Below are 24341 nucleotides of genomic sequence, written 5' to 3'. Positions count from 1 at the left end.
AAAATCAGACTTGTGTATGCTAAATAAAAATGCCTCTTATTCTGGGCTTGGGTTTGCAAAGCTAAGTTGTAGCAGACTTGAGGAGAGACTGAGGGAGCTGGGGCTATTTAACTTGGAGAGAAGGAGACTGAGGGGTGACCTCAGTGTAAGTGCAGGAGGATAGAGCCAGGCTCTTCCCCGTGGTGCCCAGTGAAAGGACAAGGTGCAATAGGTGGAAGGTGAGGTGTAGGAAGCTCTATGGAAACATGAGGAGGAATTTTGTCATTGTGAGGGTGGAACACTGAAACAGGCTGCCCAGGGGGGGTGTGGAGTCTCTCTCTGGAGATATTCGAGACCTGCCTGGAGGCATTACTGAGTGATCTGCTTTAGGGGATCCTGCTCTGGCAGGGGGGTTGGACTGGATGGTCTTTCCTGGTCCCTTCCAGCCTCTAACATTCTGTGAACCTTCCTGGATGCATTCCTGTGCAGACTACCCTAGGTGATCCTGCTTTGGCAGGGGGGTTAACTTGATGGTATCTGGAGGTCCCTTCCAACCTCTAATTTCTGTGGCTCTGTGATTCAGTTCTGTGAATTTAATCAGGCAGATAAGATCATATGACTATACTTGTATCTCAGTTAAAAACTGCTTTGAGCATTTGGACATTTTTTTTCCTAGCCACATCAATGATGAGAGTTGGTCTTTGGATTAAAGGAGCAGAATATGTAACACTGTGTAAATCAGAGGTCATTTTCTTCAGTAATCTTTCAATTCTGAACCTCAAATAAAACTTGGTTTGGCTGTGCAGTGATATTATATTGCCTTTAAAAGCTGTTCACAGAAACTTAATTTAGTCAAAAGCTGAGAACTCAAGTTCCCATTGACCTCAAGTCACTGACTAGCAATTAGGAAAACAGGGATATCTGACCCTGTATGTGGGCTTTTGGTGAATGTAAAAGACAAAGCTAGAAAATCTCTTGCTTGAAGGTCTAGAGGAGGCCACAAAGATGATCAGAGGGCTGGAGAACCTCTCCTATGAAGACAGGCTGAAAGAATTGGGGCCATTCAGCCTGGAGAAGAGAAGGCTCCAGGGAGACCTTAGAGCTGCATTTCAATATCTGAAGGGGACCTACAGGAAGGTTGGGGAGGGACTGTACAGAGGGTCTTATCGTGATAGGATGAGGGGCAATGGTTTGAAACTGGAGCATGGCAGATTTAGGTTGGACATACAATGAGAGTGGTGAAATACTTGAGCAGGCTGCCCGAGGATGTGGTTGAAGCCCCATCCCTGGAGACATTCCAAATCAGAGTCACTGTAACTCTGGGCAGCCAGCTCTACCTATATTCACTTACCCCACCCCCAGCTCTTCACAGGGTAACTTCACTGCTGCTCAGGCACAATGATTCCCTGCCGAAAGGTGGTGGAATTCACGCAGAGGGCTTTCCTCCCATGAAGGGCAGTGCCCTTCTTTTCTTTTCTTTGCCACTGATGTTCACACAGCCTTGTAGGAATTCAGTATTGGTGCACCACACGTCAAATATGATACCTGCCAGTGGCTTCAAAGGCTCTTGGGGCAAGGAAAGGTGGGGGAGCCTACCCAGTAGGCAGAAGTACTTATATAGACCCCCAGTAAACACAGCATCAGTAAGCCCAGCCTTTCTAACTAGTGTTTTCTTCTAGTTTGTCTTCTCTTTGCTAATGAACAGAATACTTCTACAAGTGTTAGATTAAATATCAAAGGAAGAGAATCTGTTTCCCTGCCAGACCAGACAGACCACTGCAACCATGGCTCCATCTCTTACCGGCTTGTGACTGTTTTGTCCCCAGTTACCACTAACATTGCTTGCAGCTGTGTCTGATGTGCTGATTCACTGGGTGCCTATTTCCCAGTTCCTCTGGCTTTTTCTCTTACTGGTTGCTTTTAGTCTTTGAAACAGTGGGAAAAGTCACTTTGTTCTTCACAGTGATTCAACTTCTTGCCAAGTTTACACTGGGATGCATACAAGCTGTTGTATTACAAAGAACTTCCTAAAGAGAAAGAAATGAATGCTTTAGCTGCCTTAATGCAATGCCTCTCCTAGCAAAGGATTAATAAAAAAGGTCATTTTCTTCATGTTATGCAAAATATATTACAGGTCTGATGGAAAGGAATGATTTGTTGTTGTCTTCACTGTGCTCTGGAGCAAGTCCTAGCAGCATCAATCTAACCTTCAATTTATCTTTCTTATCTGACTGATGTAAATTATTTCATTTATTTATTTATTTATTGCCTCAGAGTTAAAAACTGCTGAAGGACAGCAGAATATTTTGTGTCAACCAGAAATTCTTGTTTTCAAAGCCCTAGCTTCTGAAGGAAACCAAGAAGGGGTTTTTCTGTGTATACATTAAAATTCAAGCTCCTAGAAACCATTTCCATGAGATGGGGCTCCTTTGCCATTGCTGGAAAAAGAGCTGAAGCACAAGATGCATTTGTCATACAGACACCAGAGGGTTTTCTGTGTGTTAATGCTCGATTTGCTTTATTTTTCTCTAACCTAAGGAACAAACCACTGAGTCAGCTGATACCACTGAGTGCTCTTCAAGCACAATGTATTACAGTGAGCAAGGTTCAGTTCCAGCAGGTCTTTGGATATAGTTTTGTTTATTTTACCTTCCAAAGATACAACTTTAATTTTTCAGTTCACTTGGAGCGTTTAGATATTAAATTATTTTGTTTTTAAGCAGTGGGGCATCTGTAACTGATTTTAGTGAGTATTCTCACCATGGTATAAGGTACCAGTGGTATAAGACTGTCCCAGTCCTGAGGGAGACTTGGTTCTTTTTTGAACATTCCCGTGGTGTGAAATTAAAGGCACAAACGAGGCCAAATATCCAAAAGGCTATTTGTTAAAGGAGAAAGAGAGAGAGAGCAGAAGAGCAGGAAAAGAACTATATTACCACCTCACCCCCACAAGATGCTTTGGTTGGGTGCTGCTGCTTCGGCTGGGAGGAGAGGAGCCAGGCTCTTTTCAGTGGGCAGTGTTGAGAGAGTTCAAGGAAAGACTGCTTTTTGGCTTCAGTAGATGCAGCCTGTGACTGCAAAGATGAGTTTCACTTTTCAGTTCATCAACAATGACTGGAAGTGATCTCAAATGCATGTTCTCCTTAAAAGCATTTGTAATTTGCTGAAAAGTCTCCATCAAGATTAACTAATTGTGGTTGGAGCTGGCATCTGTTTTATTCCAGTGGTAGTTGGGAATAAAACTGCATGTGCTGAGCCTTGTCTGTGAATTCTGCAAGATTACAGGAGGCTTCCTCAGACACTGTTTCTCTCTGTGGTTAATTAGCTGGGGGGGCAGGGGGAGTCTCAAAGGTGAAGACTGGAAAATCCTTCCAGAGACAGAAGATAATAAACAAGCCTTCTCCTGCCCCAGGTCATCTCCCCTATGAAATGCAGCTGCTGCCTGCTGCCTCCTTCAGGTGAGGCCTTCACTGTAGGTGTAGGTAGGCAAGATTTTAATCAGATGGGCTCCTTGGTAACCTTCATATCTACATGCAAAGATCGCATCCCCTTGGTATGTTGGCATGGTAGAGGAATGACCTGGGGAGAGCACTGTTTTCCAGGAGGACTGGTGTCCCCTTTGCTTGGGTGAGGACTCCAGTTAAATGGGTTGAACACCACTGGTGCCCTCATTCCTCTCTAGCTGCCTCGATTACACCAATGTGCAATTTTTTCTTCTATTTCTTACTACAGGCAAAATAAGCAAATTTGGTGGTGGGTTTTTTTCCCTTCCTTTTTTTTTTTTTTTTCTTCTTCTTCTTTGAGGAAAGGAGGATCCTCCCTCAAAGGGAGACAGAAAGGTGCACCTGTGTGCCCTGTGCTATCCCTGTTGACATCATCTGCAGCCAGGTCACCGTCCTGGGCAGAAGCTGCCTGTGCTGTGGAGCCTACTCATCTTTATTGACTCTTCTTGGGCTATGGCCCAGTCTGAGCTCCATTGTGCAGAACACCAGCACTTCAGCTTAATCCTCAAACAAGTTTACTGCCTCCTGTTCAGCTCAGGGCAGATAAACACCCCCAATCTCAGCCAGGCCTTTTGCTTTCTGGCCTCATTATTCCCCTTCAGCCTCAACACTGCTGACATAGTGGAACAGGGCTGAGCTGCTGCTCTGGAGGTTACCCTCCCTGCCTGGGTTTTTCTGCCTCCTTAATTAAAGCTTATGTTTTTGTTGTTGTTGTTGTAAGCATTTACGTAATTTTATTTGTATATGATTCTCGAAACAATATTACCAAAGGGATGCTGCCAGTGGCCACGGAAGGCACCACAGGTCATAATTGAATTCTTTATGCTGTAAAACGTGTTTGGAACTTCTGAGGAGCAGGAAGCACCGTGAACGCTGACTTTGGTTGTTGACGGTGCACGAATGCTCCCCAGACACCTATTTTAAACCCAGTGTCCATCCTGTGGCCCAGCGTAGGCACAGAACCGGCACCCCCAGCCTCGCCGCACCACGTAAGTACAACGACTCTTCCCCCGCCTGCCGTCCGACCGGGCTGGCACTGCCCGGGGGGGGCGCGGAGGCGGTGCCGGGCGGGCGGTACGCGGTTCCCCCCCTCCCGCGGCGGGAGGCGGCTCCGTCCCTCCCCGCAGCGCCCCGGCACAGCACGGCACGACCGGGACGGGGGGGCGGGTAGAGGGTGCGCAAAGCCGCGGCGGCAGGAGGCGGCGGCGGGAGGGGGCTGCGATGCGCCCGGCTGAGCGCCCCCCCGGAGCCGCCCCCGGGCGAGGTGAGTCAGCGCGGCCCGGCGGTGCGCGGGGGGCCGGGCCGGCAGCCAGGCCCGCGGCAGGCCTCTAGCCTGGGTGCCGTCGCCTGTAGGCATCCGCGCTCCGCGGGCCCGGCTGCGGGCCGGCGCGTACCGACCCGGCGGTGGCTGCGGGGCTGTGGGCGGGAAGGCGGCCGGCGGGCCGGCTGTGGCGCATCTCACCGCTGGCGGCTGGGCAGCAGCCGGGCCGGTGAGGCCGCTGCCACCGAGCCCCGGTCTCTGACCGGCTGCAGCTCCCTCCCCAGCGGGGGGACAGGCCTTGTCCCCGCAGCCACCCAGGATGCTGCCGTTGGGCCCTCGCTTCAGCCTTTTCCTTAATGGGCGCGGTGCCGAGCGTGCCCTTTTCGGAGGTGTTTCCTGCCCGCGCCGCGCTGGGGCCGATCGGCTGCGCCTGAGCCGAGCCCGCCGGTGCGCTGGCATCGCGCTTGTGGAGGTCCCCTGACGTGACTTCTGTCAGAGCGGTGACCTCCTGAGGACGCCGACCCTCAGCGCCAGCAGCTCAGCCTTGTGGACTGTAACCACCGATGACCAATGTCCCAGGAACACTGGAGACGTTGTTTGGGCCTCCGAAGGTGGCCGCTGGCAGGGCTGTGTCCCATGGGAACTTCTGTACCGGTATCTCCGTGCTTGTCCCTGCTGCCAGCAACCAGGCAGGCTGTTGTGTATGGCTGTCACTCGGTTTCTGAACCCTTACATGTTCAAAACACCGTGATTTTTGGCAAGCAGTTGCTGCTTTGTTTATTAAAACAAGCACAGGAATAGGAGCTGGTGTGAGAAATCAGTGCTGAAGGTACCAGAGGCATTGTGGGTGTTCTAGGATGGAGTTTAAAACCCATATTTGGTAGCGACTCTGAAGTTGTTCCAGCAAACTCTTTTAAAACGCTGTGTTAATGAGAAATGCAGTGTTGAAGAGTGATGAACTTAGGAGAGAGGTGAGCAGCTGTGTGCTTGTAACACTGAAGTATTCCAGCAAAAGCTTGCCCGAAACATTCAGTTACTAAGAAATACAGGATCTGATTATGCTCTGCATTTAGTGATGTCCAAGGAACAAGAAAAGCCCTAGTTTTCTAGCTTGGTTATTGTTTTTCTGGATATAAATAGTGGACAAAGGCTACATTTGTGTTATTGTTTGTATTCTCTGAAGACTGGAGTGGCAGCAGCTGGTCCCTGAGGCTGGGTGTCTCCTGGCAGGCCTCCTCTCTCTTTTGAAACCACCACTGCGCCTGCCGGTGCCAGACTCTGTAGTGCAGCTGGGTGCCCACATCCCTCCTTGGTGTTCTCACTCTGGACACCTCCCTCCTCGTAGCTGAAGGCATGCTTGTTGTTTTGGCATCATTAATGACATGTAAACCTTGGCACTGTGGGCATGTAGTTGGTAAATGAAAAATTGGTCAAAAAATCCGAGTCTGATACTGACTAAAAATAAACTGATTAAAAAAAGGAGCCAACTAGGACGTTGTGATTTGCACATGCTAAACGGAAAAGAAAGCAGGAGGTCTAAGATGGGAGTTAATGTGGTGGGTTTTTTTTATTTAACAGATGAAGAGCTGAAATCTTCTTTTCTTCTTTGATGTTAATTCTAGCACTGTTGTATCAACTTATCAATTCCAGACTGATTATAAAGTGTTTTAAACCTATTACAAACTCGATCTTGCCATATTTAAGATACGCTGCTGTCTCTCAATCTAGTTGACTGAATGTGTCACAGTGTGGGGGGGTTTAAATGAGTACTGAATGAAGTAGGAAACCTATAAACCAAGGCTTTAAGGAAGTGAACACCAAGCAACACAAGATAAAGCAGTTTTAGGAGTCCAGTGTTGTACTTCATGGAAACCCTGAGTATGGTGGTGAACGTTACAACACAAAGGTCTCACTTCAGTCTTGAGGCAAATGTATTTCCTAGCACCAAGTTAATTCACTAAATGTGAGTTGTTCCTGACTTTAGAAGCTCTGAGTAAGGCAACCATGCTGGGGCATCGCAGGGGATGGTGAGGTAGGGCAGGTGGGTCAACCTGTGGCATGTGGTGGTATAGCTTGGCAGGGGACAGACCCTTCAAAGGCTCTGCCTCGAGGTTGGCCTCCTTGGGAGGGGTTTGGTGACCTGATGCAAGAGTAAAGGAAGGCAGTGCACTCCTCTGTCATGACGCAAGTTGTTTGCATAACATTCTCCTTTTTGGCAGGGACACAGGTGACAGCACCAGGCTGTTCTTTATGGGTGAAACTTGCTTGGAAATGGAAAGCATGGTCTGTTGTTGATGTTTATTACAGCACCGCCTCACAGGCCTCCTGATGGAGGGCTTCATTCTTAGACATGCTGCCCAGGTGCTGTGGCAGAAAGTCTTTGATCCAGAGATTTTGTAGTTTATATCAGTGAGATGAGGAGGGCTGAGGAGGAGGCAGTGTGCATGAGCAGTATGACGAGTGCACTCATTGTGGCAGTCCCACCAGCCCAGGGGATGAGTGAGGTGAGAGTGATGGGTAGTTTCTCAGTCTAATTCTCTACCACAGACCTGTTCTAGAGCGAGCCATAATTAGTGACTCTTAACAAAAAGGTTTATTCAGGAAACATGCTTTCTGTTAGTAGATTTTAAAATGGTGCTATGCAAACTTCATGTGGAACTCGATGTGTTTTCTACCAAGTCAGTTTCCTAGTCAGTGAAAGTCTGAAAGGTAAAATAAGATGTGATGCCATGTTGGCTGGCATTGATTTATCCACACAATGCAAACAGCAAGATGGTCTGCCCCTTTCTTACAGCAGTGTGTTGCCTGAGAGACTAATGAATGATTCCTGGTTTGAAATACTCTTCAGAGTATTTTTTTTTCTGGGACTATATAAATCTTCTACCCATGATTTTCTAGCTATTTATTGGGTTGAACTATTCATGGTCATTTGCACTGTCTCGTGATGAACTGCCCTGGAGGGCATTTTCAGTTGTTTCTTTACATCCACTGTAGATCTAAACCCTGATTTTGAAGCTCCTCTTTGTGAGTCTTTACTTTAATTCTCAAAGCCCAGTGAATGGAATATTTGTGCTGAATTGAACATTAATAAAGTCCAGCGGTTCTCCTTCGCCCTAAATCTTTCTCTTGGTCTCCAAGTGAAGTTTTAATGCCTTGTGCTGTAAGTAGCATGATGCTTTCCTTAAGAGGTTTAGGGATTTGCTGCCCCAGTCTGATCTGCTGATTTGCTTTATATTTATATATATATAAAAGATACAGTCCACACCAGGTATTCTGAGATGTTTTGGGAAGAGTGACCCCAGGGAGAGAGCTTTTAGTATCCTATATTATTATTTTCCTTGTTACTGTTTTCTTTTGTCTTGTGGGGAACTTGTTGTAAGGTCAGGTTGTCTTGAATAGATTAGCTTTTTATCCTTTCTCATCTTGAAATCCTCCTAATTATTAGGAGAGCCAGAGTAAACGAGGATCGATTTAAGAAATAAAATAGACAACATTGCCAGGAAGATACTTAACTAAATGCAGAATACCTGTATTTGCCTCGTGCCACCTACCTGCCAAAGAGCCTCCTTACAGTCATTAAAGTGACCGTTGCATTCTCATCACTCAATTCCTTGGGTCAAATGGTTTTTCCTCTGTTCATCAGATTGTGACTCAAAGATGCAGCTCCGCAGGGAGGTTGCTGTAGTTGGCAGAAGATGACTGAATGAAGGATGTGTCTTAGGTGTGAGGCTTTGAAAGTGGGTTTTGACTTGCTGGAGTGATAAAAACCAAGCAGCAGCAACCTGTGTCAGGAAACTCAGAAAAAAGAATAGACTCTCTGTGGCAGTTATAGGCTGTGCCTAGGAAAGTTTTCCACAGATTGAGTAGGAAAGTGGTAGAATAGAATTAAATTCCCATTGGATGCAAAAGAAAAGTACTTATAAGGTCTCGATAATCTCATTGGTCTGATATCTAACATAAAGTTAGTTGTGTAAACTAACTCTTCCTGTGTTTGATTTCTTCACTCTAGCAGATACTAGCTGGTTCTCTTGCTTCACTGGTGCTGACCTGGGCATTCTTTGTTTTGGCTAAGTACTAATAAGCTATTCCCTGCTTTTCTCCTTTTTTTCTCTTGTCCTGTGTACAAGGGAGATGAGGAGGAAGCTGCTGGCAACCCCCCTTGTCCAGGGGGGTTCTTGTGTTGTTTATGAATTGTGAATGCTGTATGTTTTGTGCATAGTCATGGCATTCCTTATTTCCAGATTTTGGTATGCTTATAAATACAGCTTCATTTGCTTTCCATCTGAGCTAGTTTGCCAATTTTATTGGGGGGGGGGGTTTAATTTCAACTCACCTCACTCTAGCATTTGGGTAAAAAAAAAATCCAACCTTATCCGTGCAAAGCTTGAAGGATGAATAGTCTTGTGGTTACCAAGTATTAATCTGAAAGGAAGCACGAGCACTTGTGCATAAACAGGCTGAAAACATGAGTGATCTTGCAGAATAATCCCCGTCCTGAGCGAGCCGAGTTGGCCACAAGCTTCCTGTGCTGCTGTGAGCAAGGTTCTGATGCTCCAGGGCTGGTACAATAGGATCAGGGGGTGGGGGGAAGTGGGCAGTTCAGATTTGAATTCAAGGCTTTTTTTTGCATTGTAGCCATGTCATGAGGCATGGTGGGATGATGAGGGAACAGCGACTTGATTGCCTGATCCGAGTTCTGTAGTGGTTTGGAAACATAAACCTGTGGGAAGATGAAATCTTGTTTGTTTGCCAGAGGACCAAGGTGCTTTCTTGTGACGCACATCTGCTGTGCCTCTTCCCATTCTGTTTGCAGGGATCTTTGCAGAAGTTTCCATTTGTAGATCATCTTTGCATTTCAGGATCTTTGCAGATGTTTCTTCTAATTTTCTTGTTAAGGCTTTGCTGAATGTTTGTGCACTTGCCTAAATTTAGTCTTCAATCCCCTTGCTCCTGTTTTTTAAAGGAGTGTCAACAGTTTGCTACCTCTCTGGTCTCACTTGTCCTGGCTGAACTGATGATGTTCAACAGACCACTACCAAAACATTGTGCTCTGTTTTGCCTTAGATGAGTTTGAGGCAGAACCGTCTGGGGGATGATGAAATTGAGAGCAGCCCTCTAGAACAGGACTTGGGAGTACTGGTGGATGAGAAGCTGGGCATCAGCCAACAATGTGCACGTGCAGCCCAGAAGGCCAATGGCATCCTGGGCTGCATCAAAAGAAGCATGGCCAGCAGCTTGAGAGAGGTGATTCTGCCACTCTGCTCTGACCTGCTCTGGTGAGACCTCACCTGGAGTACTGTGTTCAATCTGGGGCCCCCAACACAAGAGAGACGTGGACCTGATGGAGCAGGTCCAAAGGAGGGCCACGAAAATGTTCAGCGGGCTGGAGCACCTCTTGCTGTGAAGACAGACTGAAAGAATTGGGGCTGCTCATCCTGGAGAAAAGAAAGGTCCAGGGAGACTTTACAGCAGCTTTCCAGTACCCGCAGTGGGGCATACAAGAAGACTGGCATAGGACTGTTTAGAAGATCATGTAGCAATAGGACAAGGGGCAGTGGTTTGAAACTGGAGCAGGGCAGATGTGTGTTGAACATAAGGAGGAAGTCCTTTACAGTGAAAGTGGTGAAATACAGGCACAGGCTGCCCAGGGATGTGGTTGAGGCCCTGTCCCCTCGATGTGTCCCTGGGCAGCCTGCTCTAGTTGCAGGTGTCCCTGCTCACTACTGCAGGGGTGTCGGGCAAGATAACCTTTGAGGATCCCTTCCAACCCAAAGCACGCTGTGAATCTGTGATCTTAAATAGTTGGAACTGATGATCTTAAGGGTCTTTCTGCCAAAAGAATTCTGTGATTCTAAAATTTATATTAATTCTGAAATCCATTCTGTTTGCTCTCCTGAACCTTTCTTCTTCACTCCTATTCTCTGTTGTTCATTTTGAACCTGCCAGTAGTGCTGTCTTCAGTCCTTCTGCTCTCGTGTGGATCAGAAAAGGTTTTTAAAAGTGATGTTATAGTATTTGAAGGCTGTGGTTAAAATAACCAGTAGATAAGTAGTCTCTTCTCACTCATAAGTACATGTTTTTTCCATCTGTTTGATTTGCTGCACATTCCGTCCCTGGCTGGTGTGCTATTTTTGCCAGGAGAAGGAAAGCCCCAGAGATTATTAAGCTTTTTGTGGATTTTTCAGTAACAATGCCACTCTCTTGGTTTATCTCATTCTCAGTCATTTATTTTTGGAACTTAAAAAAAAAAATAGCTAAATGAAATGGCTTTCAAAAACCTGACTCCTAAACAAACTAGTGATCAAAACATTAAAGAATGCCATATGGCTCCTACCAGTCATGGTGCTGTTATAGTTCTGAAGAGTATATTCTGTGTTGTTAATAATACTCAGTGAAGCACCCTCAGGGTGGGAAAATATTTACTGGAATTATTATGAAATATACTTTTCGTAGCATTCTAATGCAAGATGTTCTAGTCAGAATACTAGGAGTGGATCTTTTGGATTTATCATTGCACAGAGTGGGTTAGGAGAAGGTGGAAGCTAGGGCAGATGGAAGGTATGGTGGGGAGAAGAAGATGGAGTGACTGCAGTGTTCAGGGATCAGCAGTATGAATTTTTTAATATCCCCACTGTTTGTACAGCATACAAAATTGAAGTCCCATGCCAAGGGAAAAGGGAAACTGAATTTTAAAAGACCAATTACTACTTGTTCTAAAAACCTTCAGTATAATTTATATGAAACCAGATGGTTCAGAGCTCGTATATAAGGGTAGGAAAAGTGGCTGTGTTGTTTAAATGATGCCCTGCAGGAAAGGACTTGGGGGTGCTGGTGGATGAGAAACTGGACATGAGCCAGCAATGTGCACTTGCAGCCCAGAAGGGAAATCGCATCCTGGGCTGCATCAAAAGAAGTGTGGCTGGCAGGTTGTGAGAGGTGATTCTGGCACTCTGCTCTGGTGAGACCTCACCTGCAGTACTGGCTACAGCTCTTGGGCCCCCAGCACTGGAGACATGGACCTTCTGGAATGGGTCCAGATGAGAGCCACCAAAATGATCAGAGGGCTAGAGCACCTCTCCTGTGAAAACAGGCTGAGAGAACTGGGGCTGTGCAGCCTGGAGAAGAGGAGGCTCCAGGTAGACTTTAGAGCTACATTTCAATATCTGAAGGGGATCTGCAGGAAGGTTGGGGAGGGACAGTTTAGAAGGGCTTGGAGTGAAAGGATGAGGGGCAGTGGTTTGAAACTGGAACAGGGAAGATGTATTGTGCACATCAGGAGGAAGTTCTTTACAATGAGAATGGTGAAATACTGCAACAGGCTGCCCAGGGATGTGGTTGACGCCCTATTCCTGGAGACATTCAAGATCAGACTCGCTGTGACCCTCGGTAGCCTGCTCTAGTTGGAGGTGTCCGTGCTGACTGCAAGGGTATTGGACAAGATGACCTTTGAAGCTCCCTTCTAACCCAATGTAATCTGTGAATTTCAATTCATACTTGCAAAGAAGTTGTCCTAATATGTGAGTAGTTAAAATGTGAGTTCTGTGTTGTCATGCCATGGGAACAGGGGAGGAAATTTATTCTTCAGAAGGAAATGCTGTAAAGCTCTCGCAGAGCTGCTAAGCAAGTGCTTTTAAACAGAGGAGCCTATACTGCTTTTGGTAGGGCACACAAACAAAACTGGTACCTCAGGTATGTCCCCTTGAAACAGGGAATCTTTGTTGTACAAGCAAAGTGAGGCCTAAAGAAAATAAAAGCAGCACTTAGTGTATGGGCAGAGAAGCCAGAAAAGGGCAAATAGAGGAGCAAAAACCTCACAGCCCTGCTCACTGGCAGGTGGAAGTGGTTGACTGAACTGAAAGCGGCGGGAGCTGACTAGACAGCTGCTGGGTTTTGGTTGGTGTGTTTGTGATGGTAGCAGGTACGAGCAAGACAACGTGTTTTCACATGTTCTAACAACTTAATGAGGACTTTTTCTAATCTTTTGACAGCTGCAATCCTTTTTGTTAAATCAGATTATCTCTGAAGAAACTGGAGGAAAGAAGCAGCCTGTGTCTCTGTGTTGGCATCAGTTTGATTAACTTCTGTCCTTGAATAAATGAATACTTAAAGTACCAAGGTTTTTTTATGCAGCCTTTTCAAAGTGAGACCAGAGATCCTCATAGATAGTATCCCATGGAAATGACCTTTAAAAGTGAAACACACAAACCTCGTGAGCATTTGAGATTTTGATGCTGGTATTTTTAGACTTGTCTGTCTCTGAACTGTGTAAGGTTTCATTTGTTTTAATGGATTGCTGGTTTTATAGGTGTCCATGACTACTTCTGTCAGCTGTTATGTGTAGGATCAGTAAGAAACAATTAATTTAACATACTGGTGAATCATGGAATCATAGAATGGTTTGGTTTGGAAGGGACCTCCAAAGGTCATCCTTTTTAACCCTCCTGCAGTGAGCAAGAACATCCTTCACCACATCAGATTGCTCAGAGCCTTGTGGAGCCTGACCTTGAATATCCCTGGGGACGAGTCCTCAACTACCTCCCTGGGCAGCCTGTTCTAGTATTTCACCACCCTTGTGGTAAAGAACTTGTTTTAACATGCAGTCTGAATCCCTTCTAATTTCAAATCCTTGCCCCTTGTCCTTTCACTGCAGGCCTTTGTAAACAGTCCCTCTGCAGCCTTCTTGTAGCCCCCCCTTCAGATACTGGAAGGCTGCTGTCAGGTCTCCCTGGAGTCTTCCTCTTCTCCAGGCTGAACTATCTCAGCTCCCTCAGCCTGTCCTTGTAGGAGAGGTGCTCCAGCCCCCTCATCATCCATTTTCTTGGTCCTCCTCTGCACCCACTCGATTGGGTCCACGTCCTTCCTGTGTTGAGGGCTCCACAGCTGGATGCAGCACTCAGGTGAGGTGTCACCAGAGCACAGTGGCAGAATCACCTCTCTTGATCTGCTGGCTATTCTTTTGATGCAACCCAGGATGTGATTAGAGTTTTGGGCTGCAAGTGCACACTGAATTTTAGAGTCTCTTTTCTGTCATTAGCTTTGCATTGTTTTTTGAAGCTGTTGTATTTGTACATTCTGAATTATAATGAAGTAACTTAAAGGCACTGCATATATCAATGCATGAGTACTTTGAAGGGGGCAATACTGGGCTTTCTGTTGAGTTTTGACAGACTGTGGCTTCCTTTCTAGTGGGAATAGTGTCAAAAAAATACCTCGCATTCCTTGGGATGATATTCCCAATTGTAAACCGAACGCTCACAGAGAAATGTCAGGCTTTGCTGGAATAAAATGCTCTTTTCAAATGTAGGTCCTTGAAAAGGTTCCCTGTTCCTGTGTGATAATAACACTAATCCAAACCACAAAGGCATGGCAAAGCTGAGATATATTAAGCATTCAACGTTCTCATATTGAACATGAGCTAATCATCCTAGGTTAAATTTACTGATGTATTAATATAGCAAAAGTCGTTGTCTAATGGAAGGTTTTTGAGCTGATAGCCTGCTGGTAGAGCTTTTATTTTATCTCTTGAAAGGAAAGCTGCTGTTAGCTGGCCTAGCTTATTAGAATGGTTTGTCATTTTTAAATATGAAAGCTGCTTGATCAAATCACAGTCTCAGTAGTGGTGAATTTGTCTTTCAGTGTTGCTTGTCAGTCCTGCAGTCTTTTCCTTCTGCATAGGATCTGTGTGGGCAGCTGCAGTGCACTTACCTGCCAATCCACCTTCTTTGGATTTCAGAATTTGACTTGAAGAGATTGTTGTGGGGCCTGTACTTACCCTCTACTCCTGTGGGGTTTTTTACTCCCAGGTCTTTGATGCCTTTGAGGTTCTTAGCCTAATTCTGCGGATCCCTTGTTTGAATGCTAAAGGCCCATCCTAGTTAGAATCATGGAGTTGTTTTGGTCGGAAAGGACCTTTAAGATCATCAAGCCACCTCTCTTCCCATCCAGCCTAGAAGCTCAAGCTTCCTGCCTGTTTCTGCTGTGGTTGTGAAATGCTTGGAAAATCATATTTGAAGCAGAGATCGATGAACCTTTTGAAGGCCTCATGAGGCTTGGGATAATAATTTGGTTTGATAATTAAAAAAAGCTGGGTACATGTGTGGCTGCATTATTTAATTATGAAGTCATGGCTATTCTTTGGTATAATGGGGAAGCAGTTAGCCTTGAGGGAGAAAAGCCAACTTGAAAGAAAAGACTTGCCAATACTAGCACTTAATTGCCACAATAACTTTGAATATAGAAATGATTTTCTGCCCTAAACATGAAAGGGGTTTTATGGCACAGTATTAAAGCTGCTGTTGGGAGAGCTTCACAGAAGTGGTTATAAAGCACGTTTTTATTGATGCTCCCATGCACCACTAGTCTAGACAAATGACCTTCCCCACCCTGGTGCTGCATGTGTTGCTCGGGAATGTCGCTTACAAAGAAGAAGCTGTCTTTGTCCTCGGTGGCTGGCACTGCAGGTCTGCTCCCCTCTGCTACCTTCACCATCTCGTGTTTGCTTTGTTTGCAGGGTAGCCCAAGTTCCTTGAGAGCGCACCAGCTAGCAGATGCTTGTGGTAAACCATGGCAGCTGACGATAAGGTTGCCATTCTAACTGATGACGAGGAAGAACAGAAGAGGAAGTATGTGCTTGCTGATCCTTTCAATGGCATTTCCAAGGATCAAGACTTGCCACCCCACAATGAATCCCCGTCGACAGAGACGACTGCTGTCCCAGAGGAAGAGCTTGACTGGTTGGAAAAGCACTGTGTCAAGATAAACAATGACCTTCTGATCTCTAAGGTCTTTTATTTTTTCTTCTATTCTGCTTATGGCTCTCTCTACCCCTTGCTGCCTGTGTATTACAAGCAGCTGGGAATGTCACCCAGTCAGAGCGGACTTCTGGTGGGCATCAGGTACTTTATTGAGTTTTGCAGTGCTCCCTTCTGGGGAGTGGTGGCAGATCGCTTCAAGAAAGGGAAGATAGTCCTCCTGTTCTCACTTTTATGTTGGGTTTTATTTAACCTGGGGATTGGATTTGTTAGACCAGCCACCTTAAGATGTGTACCAAAGGGCTTTCCTCCAGCACATCCCACCAACGCGAGCAGCCTTTTAACAGCAGCTCCACAAAATGCCTCCATGTCTTCCCCGCTGCCCACAGCCAGTACTGCACCCCCAAAAGTTCGTGGGAAGAGAGACCTGCCCACTTCCAGTCCAGCCACTGCTGAAACAACAGGGACACCTAATCCTGAAATAATTTCCCTGGTACCTACACAGAGCAGTGAGTTGGAGTTTGTCTTGGAGAACAGCACTCATGTGATTTTGAAGAACACCACCCTTAGCCCGGTCTCCCCGGGGAACGTGACTCCAAGTAGCACCTCAGCTGCCATCACCGCGAAGCCGATGCCTTCTGACCAAGCCGTGCTGGTTTATGACCAACAAGAAGTAGAAGCCATCTTTCTACTCATTCTGCTGGTTGTCATCATAGGAGAGTTTTTCAGTGCTTCCTCTGTTACTATTGTGGACACTGTAACTCTGCAGTACCTTGGCAAGCACAGGGACCGGTATGGATTGCAGCGTATGTGGGGCTCTCTGGGCTGGGGGCTGGCCATGCTCTCTGTGGGGATTGGCATCGACTACACCCATACAGAAGTTGCCATTGAAGGTCAAGGATGTAAAGCCCCTGAGTACAAGAACTACAGGATAGTCTTCATCGTTTTTGGTGTTCTGATGACGATGGCATTGATTGTGGCCACCCAGTTCCGATTTCATTACACACACTTCAAGCAAGATGAAAACAAGAGGAAAGAGGTGGAAATCTCACAGGCAGACAGAAGTGCCTCCAACGACTCCTCTGATAACACTCCCACCAATGTCAGCCAGTCCCAGTCTTTCAGTTTTTGGGACCTCATAAAGCTGCTGTGTAGTATCCAGTACGGCTCAGTGCTCTTTGTGGCATGGTTCATGGGGTTTGGATATGGCTTTGTGTTCACCTTTCTTTACTGGCACTTGGAAGACCTGAATGGCACCACCACTCTTTTTGGAGTTTGTTCTGTGCTCAGTCATGTCTCTGAGCTGACTGCCTACTTCTTCAGCCACAAACTGATTGAATTGGTTGGTCATATCAGGTAAGATGTTAGCAATCATGAAAGAGCTATTTAGGGCATGTTGAATTTTAGGTTTAGCCTCATCTTACAAAATTAAATTCAAGCAAATCCTTTTATTTTACAGCTTTAAGTGCTGCTCAGTTATGTGGCTTGCCTGATTACAAGTTTAGGAGCTGAAAATGCTCTGCAGTGTTTCCTTTGCATTTGAGTTGCATGTGAGTTCCATGAATTACGCCTGGCACTCTAACCTTTTGCAGGCTGTTCCAGAAGACATCCTAGTTCAGTGCTGCAGAGCTTTGTTAGAGATCTTTACAAATTGCCACCCACTCAGGGACTCTCTGTTTTGACATAGAGATACCATTAATTTTGCATGTTTTTTTCCTATGAGTAGCAGCATTCTGGAACCCTCTATGCCCCCACGGCAGCCTGGAAAGGCGTCACTTGCACACCGTGAGGGCTGGGTGAGTCCAATCAGCGAGGCAAGCACCTCCTGTGCACATGCCCTTCTGATGAGACTCTGGGTGTTGGCAGAATGAGGTTGCAGCCTGGTAGTGGCACTTACCAGTTCAGTTCCTCCCTCTCTTACTTCAGTTGCAGCTGCCTGTGTTAGCTACTGAAGTGAGATGGCTGCTGCAGGGCTTCTCCTGTAGTGCTTAAGTTCGTGTTGCTGATTACTTCCAGCACATCAGTGAATGTTCTGCACCAACTTCACAACTGGCTCACTCTTGTGTGTTCTAATTCCCTTCACTGCTCTTTAAAAAAACCTCTTGACTGACAAAATGAGGAAATCAGAGTTCATGAAGTTGAAAAAGAAGTTTTCTGTATCTAGTGAGGTACTCTGCAGCTGAGCACAGGGCTCTGCGTTCTGTTAGCATCATGTCCTTTCTGAGTATCATAGAACAGGTTGGGTTGAAAGGGACCTCCAAAGGTCGTCTAGTCCAACTTCCCTACAGTTTGTTGGTTTTAGAGGTGTCTGTGACTACTTCTGTCAGCTGTCACATGTAGGATCAGTAAGAAACAATTAACATACTTACAAATCATAGAATGGTGTGAGTTGGGAGGGACCTCCATCTTGCTAAACCCCCTGCAGTAATCAGGGACATCCTTCATTACATCAGGTTGCCCTGACTTTAAATATCTCCAGGCATGGTGCCTCAACCAGCTTCCTGGGCAGCCTGCTTCAGTGTTCCACCACCCTCACGGTACAGAACTTGTGCCTAACATCTAATCTAAATCTGCTCTTCTCTAATTTCAAACCACTATCCCTTGTCCTGTTACTACAGCCCTTTGTCCCTCTACAGCCTAAGAAGAAATATTCCTGCTTCTAATCATACAGCCATTGAGAACTAAAATACTTTTCATCCACTGTTCTTCTTGTGCTCTCTGTTCTGTGGTTTTGCTCTTCGATTATTTTTATTCATTTCGCTTTTGCTGGGATGATACTTTGATTTCTTTGACCTAGACTAAACAGGGTTGAGCTTCTTGGGATAATTTGAGAGATTACTTAAAAGATTTATATTTTTTTTTCCCTTGCTTTAAACTGAGGAAGATCTTTGTTTTGAGTCAGCCTTTTAATCTCTGTCTTTGGTGATAATTAGAATGAGAAAAATCTGACACCTCGCATGCGAAGACTGGAGGAAGGACATGGTGATGGAGGAGTGGTGAGAACAGATCACAATCTCAATAGCTAAAGATAGCCTGAGTGTGCTTTTTTAATGTATATTGTTGGAGTGTAAAATTCAGGCTTGCATTCAACTGGAGAAAGAGTGCAAACCAAAAGGATGGCAGGGGTGTGAGAAAAAGTGAAGAGGTTAGAAGCATTGGCCCATAGAAAGAAAGATGATGTACAGCATTAACTTTTTCCCTCTGCACTGTTAAACCTGTGAAGCCAAGATTGGCTCAAGAAGTTGTTGTTCAAACACTTGCTCTTATTTGCAGTGAAATAGCTTGCTTTATACCTCCACCTGGGACATGCACATTAGTCATAGTTTATTGTTACCTAATGCTTACTTGTATTTAGTCATCACAGTTTGAGATCTTGGAATCAGAGAACTGTCAGGGACCTCAAGGATCATCCAGTTCCAACCCCCCTGCCATGGGCAGGGACACTTTCTACTCGATCAGGTTGCTCAGAGCCCCATCCAGCCTGGCCTGAAAAGCTTCCAGAGCTGGCTCCTCCTGGTTGCCTTTGTTCTCGTGCTTTTTGCACTCCATATAATGTATCGCTTGTTGAAGAGCAGAGAAACTTCGCACAGTTGTTTTAGCTTGGTTATTTTTCAACTAATACTCTAATTATTGTCAAGGCATTTAAAGCATGACCACACCAAATGTGTCTTGATTAGAAAGCCTGATTCATAGATCCATAGAATGGTTTAGGTTGGAAGGGACACTGAAGACCATTTAGTTACAACCCCGTGCCATGGCCAGGGACACCTTCCGCTAGACCGGGTTGCTCCAAGGCCTTATCCAACATCATCCACAACCTCCCTGGGCAACCTGTTCCAGTGTCTCACCACCCTCACTGTAAATAATTTCTTCCTAGTCTGCAGTCTAAATCTGTCCTCTTTAAGCTTCAGTCCACCCCTTCTCATCCTATCACTCCAAGCCCTTGTAAAAAGTCCCTTCCCAAGTTTCTTGTAGGCCCTCTTCAGGTACTGGAAGGCTGTTGGGAGGTCTCCCCAGAGTCTTCTCTTCTCCAGACTGAACAGCCCCAACTCTCCCAGCTTGTCCCCACAGGGGAGGCTCTCCAGCCTTCTGATCATCTTTGTGGCCCTCCTCTGGATCAGCTCCAGTAGTTCTGTGTCCTTCTTATGCTGGGTGGTTTTTACCTTGCCTCCTCCAGTCACCTTCTGAGAGACCATAGAGTAGATCTTTATTTAAAATTAAAGAGTGATGAGTAACTCACTCATCAGAAAGTGTTGTGAAGGCCAGGAGTGCTTTGAGCAGAATCTGTGATGGAAAAGCACACAAAACTGCCTATCAAACACGTAGACAACATTGTTGCCTGGTATCCTGTATGGAAGCTCTCTTGGCTGCCATGGAGGTTAGGAAGATGATGTTAACCTCCATAAATAACCTTCTGTTTGAGGTTAAGATTGAATATGTTTTTCTGACCATAATTCCAGCATGTGAGTTGTTACAAGAAGCAGAGGCTGGTAGTCATGGTGTAAACAGCTTCATCTCCTTAACATAAAAGCAGATTCAGTGCTTTAAATGTTTAACCCGTACCCTGGAGAGGCTGTCTGCCTGTGTTCTGCACACAGGGTTCATAAGGAGCATCCATTTTACATTGATCAAGGCCTGGTAAGGAGCTTAAGTGATTGTTACAGATTTTTGAAATGCCATTGCAAATACACAAGTTCTGATGTGACATAGTCCTCCAAAAGCATAATTACACAGCACTTGATAAACTGTAATTTACCTCAAATTCTGTACATATTCCAACAAATCAAAAGGTAGAACCTGGCTAAATTGTTGCTCTGTGACTAGCAGGACCAGGGAAATGATTGTCTCCCTGTGCTCAACACTATTGAGGCCACACCTTGAGTACAGCCTTCAGTTTTGGGGCCCTTAATCCAAGAAGGATGTTGAGGTGATGGAGCATGTCCAGAGAAGGGCAATGAAGATGGTGAAGGGTTTAGAGCACAAGTCTTACGAGGAACAGCTAAGGGACCTGGGGTTGTTTAGTCTGGAGAAAAGAGGGCTTGGAGGAGAGCTGCTTGCTCTCTACAACTGCCTGAAAGGAGGTTGGAGTGAGGTGAGTCTCTTCTCCCAAGCAGCAAGTGATAGGTTGGGAGGAAATGGACTCAGGTTGCACCAGGGGAGGTTTAGGTTGGATGTGAGAAGAAACTTCTTCCCTGAAAGGCTTCTCAAACACTGGAACAGGCTCTCCAGGGAGGTGGTTGAAGCCCCATCCCTGGATGTACTTAAAAGAAGCAGAGGGGTGGTGCCGAGGGACATGGTTTAGCTCCAGCCTTGGTAGACTTAGATCATGATTGAACTTGGTGATGCTAAAGGTCTTTTCCAACCAAAATGACTCTGTGATTCTGTTCTTAAGCTCTGAATCCAAATCTTTCTGCAAGCAGAACATGGTAGAAAAGCACAGGTGGCTCAGTGTGTTAGTGCTGATGGAAAAAACATGAAGCAGGAAGAGAACTCTTCATATCCCCGGTCTGGCTGTGTAGGGAGCAGCTGAGATGGGAAAGTCTTGGTGCACAGGCAGAGCTTTTGCTGGGCAAAAGTGAAATGAAGCTAGCAAGAACAGGTCCTAAGCAAAGAGCTGTTTGCATCTGTACCTCTGATGAGGAAAACCAAGAATATGTTGAGGTGATGGCTTTGTATGCCCAAGAGCACGCATCACCCTGGGCCTTACTGATAGGGAGTGAAGAAAGGAGCCTGCAAACCTCGTGTATTTGCTTCTCTGTTGTGACAGGTGTGGCCCAGTATACTTCAGAAATGTCCTTGTGCACAGGAATTTCAGTAAGTTGTAGCTATGAAAGGAGTTAAGTTTTGGAACAGAAGACATTCATTAGAAGGGGAGATGACATTTCTGACACAAAGCACAAAGAGCAAGGTTGTTTCCTTTGTTGTGTAATAACGCTTTCATGGCTTCCCATGGTTTCTTTAACGAATGCTTGGATTTGTTTTGCCTAAAGGCAGCTTAAATCAGCTGTCTGTGGACCTTGCATCTATCTGGAAGCAACATGGCTTGGTCAGATGTGTGACTGGGAGGAGGAACATCCTTCAAGCTTACCCAGCCTATTGAAAGTAAAACATAGACTCATAGAATGGTTTGGGTTGGAAAGGATCTCTGAAGGTCATGTAGTCCAACCCCCTGCAGTCAGCAGGGACATTCTCCACCAGACGAGATTGCTCAGAGCTTTGTCAAACCTGACCTTGAATATCTCCAGGTATGGGATCAAAACTACCTCCCTGGGCAACTTGTTACAGTGTTCCACTACCCTCATGGTGCAGAACTTGTTCCTAACATCCAATCTAAATCTGCTCTGCTCTAATTTCAAACCATCGCTCCTCATCCTATTGCTGCAGGCCTTTGGAAACAGTCCCTCTGCAGCTTTCTTGTAGCCCCCTTCAGGTACTGGAAGGCTGCTATTAAGTCTCCCCAGAGCCTTCTCTTTTCTGGGCTGAACAATTCCAGCTCCCTCAGCAGTGAAGTCTTTTGTTTCCTAAATCCATCTGAAAATAAGGCAAAGGTAGCTGGATGCGTAGGCACCCTGGAGGGGAGCTAAACTGAATGTGAAAAGTGGAAAGGGTGGAGACATCAGGGTAAAAGTGCAATGGGAAATGCACTCTCAGAAATAGCCTTTGTGCTTCATTGTTTAAGAGCTGTTAGAGGAGCTTTTTTCTCTTCCTTCTGAGATGCAGCATCTGCTGCTTTTCAACAGGATGGTGAAGTTTTTATCCTGAGGCATGTTGTTGTGAACCATATTGCTTCTGTGGGATGTGTTTGGAGAGTAGTTCTGAGCAGTTTGCAGATACTTGGGCTATCAACTTAGACTGATTGGGGTGAAATTAATTCAGCTAATTGAAACCTGCACCAGGCTTCTGTGAAAATAGAAGAATGAATCTTGGAACAGTTAGAAAAGAAGATTGGAAGGGCTGTTGAATGTGCTTAGGAAGGATCACTCTGAAATACTGGAAGTGTGACCAGCAAGATGAGAGAGGTGATTCTCCTCCTCTGCTCTGCTCTGGTGAGATCCCACCCAGAGTACTGTGTCCAGTCCTGGGGGCCCCCCAACACAAGAAGGACATCTGCTGGAGCAGAGGAGGTCTGGAGGAGGCCACGAAGATCATCAGAGGCCTGGAGAACTTCCTCCATGGGGACAGGCTGGGAGAGTTGGGGCTGCTCAGCCTGGAGAGAAGGCGGCTCCAGGGAGACCTTAGAACAGCCTTCCAGTACCTGAAGGGGACCTACAAGAAAGCCAAGAAGGGACTTTTTACAAGGGCTTGGAGCTCTAGGAGAGGAAATGGATTGAAGGTTGGGGAGGGCAGATTTAGACTGGCCATTAGGGAGAAATTCTTGATGGTGAAGGTGGTGAGACACTGGAACAGGTTGCCCTTGGGGGTTGTGGATGCCTCCTGTCTGGAGGTGTTGAAGGCCAGCTTGGATGAGGCCTTGAGCAGCCTCATCTAGTGGAAGGTGTCCCTGCCCTGGGCAGAGGGGTTGGATCTTGAAGGACCCTTCCAACCCAAACCATTCTATGAATCTGAAATACAATCCTGTGTAGAGCATGGTGTGGAGCTGCAGAGTTTAGTTAAAAGGTCTGTGGATCTGCTGTCCCTCAGAATATTTTTTATTCCATTGGGATTTTGAAGAAAGTCTTAACTTGAGCCTTGTTTTGAGTATGTGTTTGGAGTGGGCAAGAAAACAGTTGATGTTTGGGTGTAGGATGTATTCTGTGTTGAGCAGACTGGCAAACTGCATGTGTACAAATGATTTCTGAAGCAGGCCAGGTATGGTGCAACATGCCAAAAAAGTCAAGTGCAAACAGATTCTCAGGTTGCATTGGGTTGGAAGGGACCCTCCAAAGTCATCTTGTCCAACACCCCTGCAGTAGTGAGCAGGGACACCTGCGACTAGAGCAGGCTGCCCAGGGACACATTGGATCTGATCTTGAGTGTCTCCAGGGATGGGGCCTCAACCACATCCCTGGGCAGCCTGTTCTGTATTTCACCACTTCCACTGTAAAGGACTTCCTCCTTATGTCCAGCATACATTTGCCCTGCTCCAGTTTCAAACCACTGGCCCTCATCCTCCAAGCCCTTCTGAAACAGTCCCTCCCCAGCCTTCCTGTAGGTCCCCTTCAGATACTGAAATGCTGCTCTAATGCCTCCCCGGAGCCTTCTCCAGGCTGAACAGCCCAAATTCTTTCAGCCTGCCTTCATAGGAGAGGTGCTGCTGCCCTCTGATCATCTTGGTGGCCCTGCTGTCCTGACTTCTCTTTTCCTTCCTTCCTGTAGAGTGCTGTACATTGGCCTTGCCTGCAACACAGCTCGATACATTTACATCTCCTACCTGGAAAACGCCTGGACTGTTCTCCCGATGGAAGTGCTTCAAGGTAAGGCAGTGCAGGAGCACCCTGCCAGTATAAGACAGGTGTCTTGTTTTCAAGCAGACTGTGATTGAGTCCAAATTGGATGCTTCTCTTGATTTCCCCCTCCCCCCCCCATGCCCCAGCATACCCAGTTCCATAAATCCCTGCTGTTTATCTCAGGAGAGAGCTGACGTCAGAAGGGTGAGGTTTGCGTGTGATTGTGCAGAGTTCTGTGTGTATTCAAACAGAACTGCCTGAGACCAGCACACCCTTTAACCAAACAAAGGGGCAGGGGCAGGAGCTGGCTGCACACCTACTGCAAATCCTGTTTGGTGGTAAACAGGAGCTTCCTTGCCTGCAGAAGGTCACAGCTCTTGAAAGGATGCCATCAAAGTAAGGAACACAGTCTGCAACATTCTGTCTCTGTTAAAACATTGCATAGTTCTTAAGGGTATTG

The 24341-nt window shown here is 46.2% G+C and overlaps 1 protein-coding gene across 4 annotated transcripts in view; it reads left to right on the top strand.

The window, feature by feature from the left end:
- Positions 1 to 4434: 4434 nt before the first annotated feature.
- Positions 4435 to 24341, top strand: part of MFSD6 (major facilitator superfamily domain containing 6) — a 32650-nt gene continuing 12743 nt past the window's right edge. For 2 of the 4 annotated variants that reach the window (XM_054177034.1, XM_054177033.1), the window contains exons 1-3: positions 4584 to 4746; positions 15254 to 16850; positions 23811 to 23908. In XM_054177034.1, the coding sequence (XP_054033009.1) occupies positions 15307 to 16850; positions 23811 to 23908 (1642 nt within the window). In that variant the 5' untranslated portion in view covers positions 4584 to 4746; positions 15254 to 15306. Of the gene's footprint in view, positions 4472 to 4581; positions 4747 to 15253; positions 16851 to 23810; positions 23909 to 24341 lie in introns of those variants that run through there. The other 2 variants (XM_054177032.1, XM_054177031.1) reach the window with 2 other exon arrangements.

This window comes from Dryobates pubescens, chromosome 37 (assembly GCF_014839835.1).
Source record: "Dryobates pubescens isolate bDryPub1 chromosome 37, bDryPub1.pri, whole genome shotgun sequence".
Lineage (NCBI taxonomy): Eukaryota > Metazoa > Chordata > Aves > Piciformes > Picidae > Dryobates > Dryobates pubescens.
This window is presented reverse-complemented; position numbering and strand designations above follow the sequence as displayed.